At 35.2% G+C, this 11,465-nt stretch overlaps 1 protein-coding gene across 8 annotated transcripts; it reads right to left on the reverse strand.

Annotated features, from left to right (window-relative positions):
• Positions 1-2,831: 2,831 nt before the first annotated feature.
• Positions 2,832-10,013, reverse strand: TPR9 (Tetratricopeptide repeat (TPR)-like superfamily protein). Of its 8 annotated transcripts, none has more exons than XR_015907456.1 (16): positions 9,780-10,013; positions 9,505-9,639; positions 9,083-9,169; positions 8,905-8,976; positions 8,267-8,465; positions 7,800-7,918; positions 7,208-7,597; positions 6,967-7,101; positions 6,607-6,741; positions 6,269-6,424; positions 5,746-5,958; positions 5,175-5,323; positions 4,825-4,952; positions 4,594-4,674; positions 3,500-3,910; positions 2,832-3,155 (listed from the first exon to the last, which is right to left on the reverse strand). XR_015907456.1 is itself a non-coding variant. In XM_088509254.1 (15 exons), exons 1-15 carry the CDS (start codon positions 9,906-9,908, stop codon positions 3,719-3,721), a joined length of 2,307 nt encoding a protein of 768 aa, XP_088365380.1. In that variant the 5' UTR covers positions 9,909-10,012; the 3' UTR covers positions 3,423-3,718. The 8 variants fall into 8 exon arrangements, 5 of the variants coding, with proteins under 5 accessions (XP_088365380.1, XP_088365383.1, XP_088365382.1 ...); XR_015907454.1 differs by having other exon boundaries at positions 4,825-4,939; positions 9,780-10,012; XR_015907455.1 differs by having other exon boundaries at positions 4,825-4,939; positions 8,905-8,987; positions 9,780-9,990.
• Positions 10,014-11,465: the final 1,452 nt, after the last annotated feature.

Consider the following 11,465-nt stretch of genomic DNA (forward strand, 5'->3'; position numbering starts at 1 on the left):
TAATCCTTTAATTCTCGTAGGATCAACTTCACTCTTGTGAATTTTATTTCTTAATAAGACCCGGTGCACTTACTAGTAGTTCTACAAAATATTGAATTGTAAATTATGTATCAGCGAATATTTCACCTTATTTGCTAACATATACTTTTCAAATTAGTTTTTATATACTCATTTCTATATTTATTTTTATTTTTTTCTATTTTTTAATAATATTAAAATATTAACATATTTAACATAATGTTATTATATAAAATACTAATAATGACTTACATTATTATGTTTTAGAAATCACATTGTATACCTTAGATTTTTTTTCATAATATATATATATCTAAATTATTTTTATGTAATAAAAATTATAGTAAAAAAATTAAAAAATTCATCTAAAATTAAGCTCCTCCATCTAAAAATTTCTAGATCTGTTCCTAGCTGTATGAGATGATATTTGAAGCCAAGTTTTGAAGGAGAAGGACACGCTACTCTACCACAATCAATTTTTACAATGTCTTAAAATTTTTAGCTTAAATTCTAGAAAGTGCTCCAATTTTTCTCTAAAATTTCTAATGGTTTTCATCAATATATCTCTAGTTTTAGCTCCAACTTGATGGCTTTGCTGGCTCTTCCTTGAACTTCTCCCCGCATGGAATAATCTAGTTCTTCTCGGGGACCTCTGCCTTTAACTCGTCCTCCTCTAAGTGGACGTTGACCGATTCAACCAACCCCATAATAAGCCTCGAGAATGGAAGCACACTAGCCTTAAAAGTATCCTTCATCTTATTATACAATACAAGATTGTTGTCTCTATTGTAACGTTTGTGAAGTGGGTGTTCGGCTATACGTAATTGAAGATGATATAGAGCTCTGTCATGGCCTCCATCGTGAGCTGGCTCGCTCTCAGTCCGATGGGGACCACTTGGAGTTGTAGGTCCGCGTGGAGTTGCACATGGATGTCAATTTCTCATAGTCATCTTTTCCTCGTAGAGGTCGCACCTCCATAGGACTCGCTCAGTCCGGAGAAACACCTGCTCCATATCACTCAAAGAAATTGGAGGAAAACTTCCATACCATCCAAGGATATATAGTCTCTATGGGACCTTGAGTGAGGAACTATCATCCCTATTTTTGTACAGGGCCATTAACATACTAACAGATGTTGTTATCCACCGCCAGTGATCCTCAAAATAGAGCCTCTTCTTGTAGTATAATTTGTCAAACAAGTCCTCCGCATAACTATCTCTAAAGCGGATGGGATCCTTAGCAGTCTTTCCTTATCCATGGTATCTAAAGAGTAGGAGTGTCCGCGGATCGGATCGGATCGGATATGGCCGAAAATTCGATCCGATTCGCACAATTTTCATTGGATCGGATCGGATATGATATCCGCACTTTTTAGTGCCCGATCCGATGTGCGGATCGGATCAGATCGAATATCAGATATATCCGCATGATTAAACTTTCTCTTTTTAATCATATTTCTATGTAAAAGAATTCGATAAAAATATTTCTTTCATACTTTTAAACTTATTTATTCCTAAAATATTTTTAATCAAACTCTTTCTAAATAACAAAAATAAAATAATACAATATATAAATAATAATTACTAACTAAAACATACAAACAAGTAAATATAATACCAAACATATATATATTTATTTATTTTTTAATTATTATAGTGCGGATCTGTGGATCTGCGGATCGGATACGCGAATGTAGAGCAAATATCCGCGATCCGATCCGCAAAAGGTGCGGATCCGATCCGATCCGATCAATTTGCGGATCGGATCGTATCCGCAATTTTCGGATCGGATGCGGATATTTACTGCGGATCTGCGGATACGATCCGATCCATGGACACCCCTACCAAAGAGAGCTTGAGCCGTTTTCCACGTTTCCCCAACCACACCCTTGGACTATTAACATACCTATTTTTGCATATTCTGAAAATTTTGTTGCATGCATGATGCCAAAATTTAGGGTACGCAAAAAAAGTAGAACATCGAAAAAATGTTGGCTTACACGTGAAACTACTGCATTTTGCACGACCATATCACTTATCTTGTCACCATCCTCATCCTCGTCACCGACTTCGTAGTTGGCTTCAAAGTCCTCTTCATGCTCACTATTGTTTTCTTTGCATGTTATTTCTCTCTGTCATCCATGTCTGAATCGTGTTGAACCATTCGCAGCTATATGTTCAAACTTAACATACAACTCTATCATTAGAACGTGAGCTTGAGTTTGTTGATAATCTGAAATATCTACTGCATATTTGCTTCATCAACAATGGATATTGTGTCAAACTTTATTAGCCCTCTAATACGATAATAAGATTCCTATACAAAATATTGTTCACCCTCTTTAAAATATTACTTTCTATGCTTTGACAAAGACAGTATTGTAGTTCCGCAATCGTCATAGTGCATGGAATAACAAAAAAAAAATGAATACCCACACGCAAAACTCACACCCTCGTGTGTGTCATATAATCTCATGGTCGCAATATACTAGTAAATTTGCGCTACCTTCCATTGCTTCCAAAATTCCACTTTTATTTTCTCTTTGAACTCGCACTAGAAATTATCTACCCTCACACCACCAATACATATACACAACTCAACTCAAAATGATGGAAAATGGCTAACTTAGTATTTATAGACGAAACTTTCGTATAGGGTTATAAAAATAATCAAGAAGCAAGTCACGTGTTCCAACACTGACCAATTCTGCTTCCTTCAACACGCAACTTGTGTGTCGCTTTTCTACGTCCCTAACACCCATATACTTGCATTTGCACCTCAATTCCCCCTTTAGGTGTGACGTGTAATACATCTTTCTTGTCCATAACTAAAACAATCAACCTTAATAGGCTATGTTGCCGCATGATTATTTCATACATTTATTTTACTTGCTTTTGCAAAAACAAAATGCAGCTTTAGAATCCCTAAAGTCAACTTGTCCGTTCGGACAAACATAAAAAAAGGGTAAACATGTCCGTTACTGTCAATGCCGGTCTACCCTTTACCAAAATGTAAGAGGTAAATGCAGTTTAGTAGACACATGTACCTAATAGCTTAAAGAGGGAACCAAGTCGGTCATTAACAGCTAGTATCGTATATTCGTATCGTGTCTTGCAACCACATTGGCCTCTGGATATCTGGATACAGAAGGCATCATCACATCGAAATTAATAACGAAGCTAACATTATATTCTATCCACTAATACTTTGAGGCCCTCCTTAAAATTTTCCCCTTTCAATTATACTAATTTTTAATTAGTTAATATTAGCTAACATTCTTTTTTTATTATAAATTTTTTTTAACCCTTGTTTTTTAAAAAGTTTAAGACTTGAGGTATAAAATTAGAATTAAAATTTAAAATTTAGAATAAAAAAATAATTTACAACAAATTGACCGAGATAAATTGGAAAAAATTAACTCCTTAGTCAACTCATTAACAAAATAGACGTGTCAGTTCCAGAGAGATGTCAGAGAGCACACCTGGATATTCAAGGACACCATATTTACAAATGCACGAGAGGTTGATTTGCCAAACTGCACAAGTGAGCTTCAGGCAATCTTTCTCGAGGCCAGACTATTATATATCTTTCACATCAAATCTCCAGTCACTTGAGCTGTTATTTAAGATTGTACTTCACATTTTATATCTCACTGGCGCAAAAGCATTTAATTAGAGACCCCTCCTGAAAATTTCTAAATTTATCTCCTAAGGTATTGAAGATACGGGAAAACCAAGTCAGCATGAAGTCCATAATAACATGAGAAGATATCACCAATCCGGTTTATGCTATCCATTGCAGAACCATCTCCTACGGAAAGTTGGATCGAACAAAGCTTCACAAGTTCATACGCAATTACTATATCATCAGGATGATACAACTTCTCTAGAATCTGTCAAATAAAAGAATGAATCACTATAGATTTATTACTTGGAACGACTAACTAATTGAAACAATTTGCACATAAAAGCATAACCCAACGACAAACAATCCGATCACGATTCCATGGTTCTTCAAAGGCTTAAGTTCCTCAAAATATGTGTTTAAAATAGAAAAACTATACAAATTTCAGTCAATAGCAAATACAGTGATAATAAAACTCAGCACATACAATCTAACAAAACCACAGGTCGACTTTGCCCAATGACTGCATCTTCTATAATATTTTTATGACAATTTTATTTAAAAAAAATCACACAACTCTAAAAATATTTTTCATACTTCCTCAACAAAAGAAATCTTCACAAACTTCTTCAACCTTTGGCATACATGATAGCTCCTCTAAAAGAAATCTCAAATCAGTGAAGGACACCACAACGAAGTAGCAGCACCCCTTATAGTATTTTGCAATGCAACATGACAGTGCTAGTTCACGGGTTAATGGGGCAATTTTCTGAGTTCCACTACCAATTTGTTATAACTTATAATACTGATTTGTTATAATACTGCTGCTGGAAAAAGGACTTGATTTGTCATAGCTATACAGGGGGGAAAAATCCCCACTCTTCTGCTTTTCACTTTTTGAGTGACAAAATCCAACATGCCAGATGGTAGGTTAATTAACTAAAAGTTTACCTTGATGGATGCTTTACAATGGTCCATACATAATTGAAATTCTCCCAACAAACAAAAGGCCTGTGCAAGGTTATCCTCTGCCTGCATACATCAACAGGAAAATGTATGTTAAACCATCATATAAAGGATGTAAAATTTTTTTGTCTATCACAACCTATTCCCTTAATAGAAGTATTCATCTAAACTTCTAGACCTAAGTGGGAGGACTTAGTGGATGAGGCTAAAACTCACCTCTGCAATAAGCCTGTTATAGGCATGCAAATTTGATCTTAGCAAACGTAAGGATCTCAAAGCATCTGCAATTGTGGTATTTAAAATTTCTTTTGATAATATTGCATCCTGTAACCTGCCATTACCATCTTTCAAACAATAAGCTGCAATCTACTATAGTGTTCAAACAATCAGCTGCAATCTACTATATCAGATGAGCTAATGCAGGATTAAAAGCCAGAGCATTCATCTAGATAGCAACAATAAAGGAACCATACCAACTCTGAATATCTTTAGTCATAAAAAGGGAAGCTGTAATTCACATTACAGGGATATTAATATTCATAGGACCCAAATTGAACTATGCATACCTTTTTATGAATATTAAAGCTTTATCAACTGCAGCACGTGAAGGCACCAAATCACGGTAAGAACCACACTTCAGACAGTATCCAGGTTGAATATGATGGGAGGCATCATTTTGGTTGAGCACTTTATGAATGTCATCATTCTTGTCTATCTGAAAAGAGAGATGGATTTTAAGGGGAGAAAATAGCTCAAACCTTAAGATCTTTTATTCAATCTCAACCACAGCAGCTTATGTAAATCACTGGATGCACAACTATTTTTTTTTTTTAAAAATGTCTATTAAGAGTATATTGATCCAATTGCTATTGCATAGCTCCAAAAACATGAAGGATGAATCAACAGAGTGACAGACACAATTAGCAAAATTTAAATCTGCCAGTACCAAGAGTGAAGACATGGTGGAAGAAAGGTGCTTACAAGTTACAAGTAAGAAAAGTTAAGAATGCTGTACATCTTAATAATGAAAATTGCGTTGATATTGCCAAGTGATTTGAAAACACCAAGGCATTACTTGTGACAAACCACATAAGTTAAAATTATCCTACATTACAATGTAAGCAACCCTAAATGTACCTTTAAATGGCTCATGAAATTCTTGATTTTCTGCTTTTCACAGTTAACTACTCTGCTATCCAAGACTGCACCAAAACAATTAGAATTGACACAACAAAATGCATTGAGGACAATGTCGGATAGATTGACTTCAGAACAACCAGTACACTGGCACTGAAACATGTACTCCTCTTTGAGGAAATTAAGGCGATCTTTACAATCCCAGAACCCAACCTGCAAAACCAAAATTTATTTTAAAAAATGAACAAGGGAGTCACACAGCAGATTGGGAATTTATACTAAGAACCTAACACAGTCTGACAGACCTTTGCTCTTAAGGCTTGTTTTGGATCAAAAATAAATAAATAAAAGAAATAAACAAAAACTCTATGCTAAAGGCTTAAGCTTTTGGGATGCATAATTACTGGCACTCATTATACAATATACATTATGAAGAGTCATGTTAGAGATCATTCAAATAATTCAAACCCAAAAACTGATTAGCAATATGAAAGATGGCTTTTAGTTACCAACAGGAAATTACCTGTGGACCATAAGACAACTCCAGATGACCCTCAGCAGGTATAGCTTTTGTTGTCCGTATACACAAATTACGTGAAATAAAATATGCATGAACATTTGGTTGGCAAGAATGGTTGAATAAACTTCCAGCTTTATAAATAGCTTTACCCACCCTGACCTAAAAAGCAAAGTGACAGAATATGACTTAAAATCACCAGGGATAATTATTACCACCAACAATGTCTATACTGTAATAGTAGAATTTGCAGTGATATTCATAATTAAATACAGCACAAGCTTAAAAAATGTCTTATATAAGGAGAAATATTCCAATAAAAGATAAGGACAGAAAACAAATACCTGTTCCACGTTACTAGTTAAGTATGGACAGGATGGAAAATCTCCAAACTGATTGGATAGTCCGCAAGCATCTTTTGATTTTAAACGAACAACAGTCATACAATTCACTTTCATTTGAGAAATAATTATAACAACCTGCATTGTCAGACAAAAAATTACATAAAATTTGAATACGAGAGCTAAATGATTCAATCATGAGAAAATATAGAAAAGTTGATTTCTGCAAGAAGCACTTTCACCATCAAATTTTGCAAAAATACTGTTAAATACATGATTAATGATGGTTCTGCTGCTGACGGAAGTATTAATAGACATGCATATGCAGCAGTGTGCATGCACAAAAAGGATTTCCTAACCAACCTGGGAAATGGTGACTTCGTCAATGGACAATGCAGCTCCACAAGAGCGGTTAAGACAATATAATAACACAATGGAATATATATGTGTATCCAATTTGCTTTCAGGCAGCATATGTTCATAACAATGGGAAAGCTCCTGCACAAGAAGTATAGAAGCCATAGTTAGCCAGCTGCAATAAGATCACAAGTTAACAACACAATCAGCTGTTCTGAAAAAACACCTGCTTGCATTTAATACCTACCAGCTTCTCCACAAAGTACGTAATATTTTCTGATGTCCTCTCTAGTAAAAACCTTGCCAGTATTCGGCCAGTTAAAACCACCTCTGATGGCAGTACTGCAGACCAATTTACACCATGACATTCATGCTTATGTTCAGTGATATTCTCAGTTTCACATTTGGAATCATGACCTTGAATAACTTTGTCAGCATACTCTCCAAGGTCACTGGGTAACTTCTCAATAATGCTGTGAACTTCTGGGAAAATCCTTAAGACTTGCCCACCAGCCTGTGTCTGGCATTGCTGGGAGCAATACAGTGGTACGGAACATGATCTACAGGGTACCCTATCAGCAGGTAGGTCATTCAAGCAATAGTGGCAATGACTTTCCCGGCATTGCTTTAATATTATCTGAAATTATGAATTAAAAAAACTAACAAGTTAACTTGCCAAAATAAGTTTACACCACTCAAGGAATATAAATATACAAAACTAAAAATGGAAAGTAACTATTGATCTTAAGAAGTGAGGAGATTCATGTTTACAACATAATGACTGTAAACCCTATGTCCTAATACCACACAAATAGCACATAAGGCAAAATGTGTATTACCACAGCATAAGGTTCTTCACTATGAGCCAAAGAACCAGGTGAAATGTCATTTGATGATACCATGCCTCTTCCTTTCTCAGGTATGGCGACACACTGTAGCATTACTTGGGGAACCTCACCTGCCACAAATGTACTACACCATCTTCATCTTACTATCTCAAAAAGAGAAATACATTGGTGCAGAATACATGTGCACCGGGGTAGCAGATGCAAAACAACATGAAATAGCAGGGTCAGGGGGAATGGAAACTTGGCCACATTGCTTGAAGTGATAACTGAACCCTAGTTCCTTTCAGTTTCTTGTCTTTGATTTTTTTTAAACTAATCTATAGGGTTTATACCTCTTTTACTTGAACATAGTTCAATGGTACATATATTAGAAAACTGAACTTAACATCACCTTGACCAAGTAGCTTTACAGTTTCAACTGTAACTTGCTGCTTAAGTAGACAAGGAAAGCTTCTTACCCACTGTAGTCAAGGTGTTCTCCTTACGTTGTCTTACTGTGCTTGTGCTCTTGCATTGGTCAAAAATATTTTTCTGCTCACTTTCTATTTGTCTCTTCCCATTCAATGATGATTCCACAGTTTTAGCCATATTTAGGTCACACATCGCATCTTTATAATTTCCCAGGGAAGCATTTGCCTTACCTCTTCTGTACCATGCCTGCAGCCGAAACAATAAGATATTGAAAGAAGAGTGGAAACTACAATTTAAGTATGTATATATAATCATTGTCACATCCACTTAATCAAACATTGAAGCACATAATCCTAAACATTCACTGGCATCAACATAGACTGATCTTTAGGATGAGGAAGTAAAGCATTTTATATCACACCTCAATTATCATGTTTGTAAGTCAAATCCGAAGACATCTCCAATACTTATTCATAAACCATCGCCCAAAACCATATGCATACATCAAGAAGTAAAGCTAATCATACTTCTTAGTTACTAATAAATAATTTAATGGAAAAGCATTCATTGCACTTTACACATAAAAATAAACTTGAGACAGATGCAAGAAATTCATCCCTCTCTGTAATGATGTAAAAAGAAAGTAGAATATGATGAAAAATGGGTCATCGGAGCTGATTTTCACCTTTGCATTGCTTGGACATATCTGAAGGGCACGAGTACAATCTCGCAAACACTCTGTCAAAAGACTCATTTTCTGCAGGAAACCTACGGGAATAAATACTTGACCACAATATCAAGCCTTCAAAAAAATAAATAAATAAAAAGTGTGCGTGTGAGTGTGGCACAATATTGGAGCTTACATGCAATACAGTAGCTCGATTGATATACAAAGTTGCAACCAGATTATTTTCCATATCACCATCCTCAAAAGGTGCCTTTCGCAATGCCTACATTTCATATTAGCGAACACAAAAACTATAGTGAACCGTTAAAAAATAAATAGCAAGTAACAATATACTAGTATTCAAACTTACTCCATGACCAAAACAATGTACAGATGGAATGCTGGATCGTATTTATCCGTCCTTTTACATTATTCGTAGTATTCTAGTTCAATTGGAAAAGGATTAACATATTTTCTCAATAAGCGAGAACAGTTATCACTGAAACTCCAAATGTTATAACATGCGAAGCAATAGCACACTATTAAACCAATATTTGCGGTGACAAGAAAACAAAAAGCAAAAAAAAAAAAAAAAAAAAAAAAAAGGAAAAGAAAAACCTGAGTATAGAAATCAAGAGCGTTGGCGTAATTTCCTTTGGAGAAGCACTGGTTTCCGAGCTGCTTGGATTCGAGCGCAGCGTCTTTGCTCTTGCCGCAGAGAGCATGCTTGGGATCCACGAGTTCAGTGAGTAACTAACACAGGAAGAAGTTTGAATTGCGGTTCGTTAGGGTTTAATCGGAAGTTCAGATATCGAAGATTCGAAGCAAAGAAAATTAGGAATTTTAGTTGGAAAGGAGTGACGAATAGAGTAGAGTTGAGCGAGGATGTTTACCTGGTGGAAGGGCTCGAAGTGATGGAAGAAGCTGTGGAGGGAGGAAGAGGTGGCGCGAAGATCATCGACGGTGCTATCACCGATCATGCGCTTCAGGCCTTCGGGAATCGCAGCCTTCAGAGTTTCCATCTTTTTCTACAACACCAGCGCAGTTTACTAGTTTACTATCCTAGTTACCAGTGTCGGTGTGCTTCTACTTGTTTCCCTCTATTTTCGTTTTCCCGGTATGTGTAGGAACGAATCCTCTCGTTCTTTTTTCCTCTCCTAAAAGTGTAATTTTTTATCGTACACTTTTTAGGATTTTAATCCTCTAAAGTTTGAATTTTACTATAAAGAGTAAAGTATGATCTTCTATTTTTAAATAGTTTCTCTTTTGTATTTATTTCTGGTCCCATCTATAAAATCAATAGTGAAAAATCACACTTTCAAACTTTAGAGGATCTAAATCCCACTTTTTAAATAAAAACAAAAAAATGTAAAAAAAAAAATATTAAATCATGTTGAGTTAAGAATAATATTAATTTTATTTAAGTGATACAAGTCCAAATAACTATATAGCAGCCCAAACAAATGAATCAAAGCAATCAAATATGCTGAATGGATATTAAATTCATAATTAAGCCCAATATAATTTTTTTTTTACCAAAGATATGAGATTCGAACCCACAATTTTTTAATTGAGTATGGGGAGATTATGTCATTTGAACTATTATTCATTGGCTTAAATTTGGAAAGATAGGAGACTCGAACCCACAACCTCTTAATTGAATATGTGGAGTCTATGCCATTTGAGCTATTACTCATTGGCAAGCCCAATATAAATTGAAACAAAAGGAAAGCTAAATCTCATCTTTGTTCTCTTTGGGTAAACACACGAGAGAGAGAGCGCTTTACCTTCAAGCTTACATACACCAAAAAAAAAAGTGAGAGAATGTTCATAAAAAAAAGTAAGAGTTTAATCAAACAAATCAAAAGCATATTACACTAAGTCAGAGGTTAAAGATAAATAATTTTTTTTTTTGCATTCAAGTTGATTTCTTCACTTCTTCTCCTACTCTTTGCAACGCCATTTAAAGAAAAATGAAGAAAAAGGTGGTTGATTATCTCTGCTGTAAATCAACGGCTAAAATTGTTACTTGAAGACAAAGCACATTTTTAATGATTTAGATTTGAGACTGTCACTGTGTAAACAAAAATCCTACTGCTCTGTGCTCCTCAGTTAAGCCAAGAATCAGAGTCAAAATTCCTAATTTTAGAGTTGATTGAAGGAAAAAGGAAGATAATGACATGTGGTTCAGGAAACAAGGGTTTGAGTTTGGAGGACACTCAGCCGTGACAATAAATAAGATACAAAAGAAAAAATTAATTCTGAAATTGGAACAAGGAGAGAGAACCCGAGAGAGAGCAAAGAGTGAATCCTCACTACTGAGTTTGAAGTCTTGGAAGCATTGCACCTACACTAAAGGGAACACTTCGCCAAGATGAAGAACAAGGTTATGAGTTCAGAAGTTGGGTTCAATTCATAAAGTCAAAGCTGCATATTCATCATCTCCTTCATATTTTAATGTTTTGTGTTTCAGTTTTAATGTATATCTTTCTGTATTTTCTTTGTGAGATAAAAGGCAAGAAAGAGAGGCATTGAAAAAAAGCCATAGAGTGAAAAAGGCTGAGAGAAATACTTGAAAG

Source organism: Arachis ipaensis, chromosome B10, assembly GCF_059453495.1.
Source record: "Arachis ipaensis isolate K30076 ecotype BB chromosome B10, ASM5945349v1, whole genome shotgun sequence".
Taxonomy (NCBI): Eukaryota; Viridiplantae; Streptophyta; class Magnoliopsida; order Fabales; family Fabaceae; genus Arachis; species Arachis ipaensis.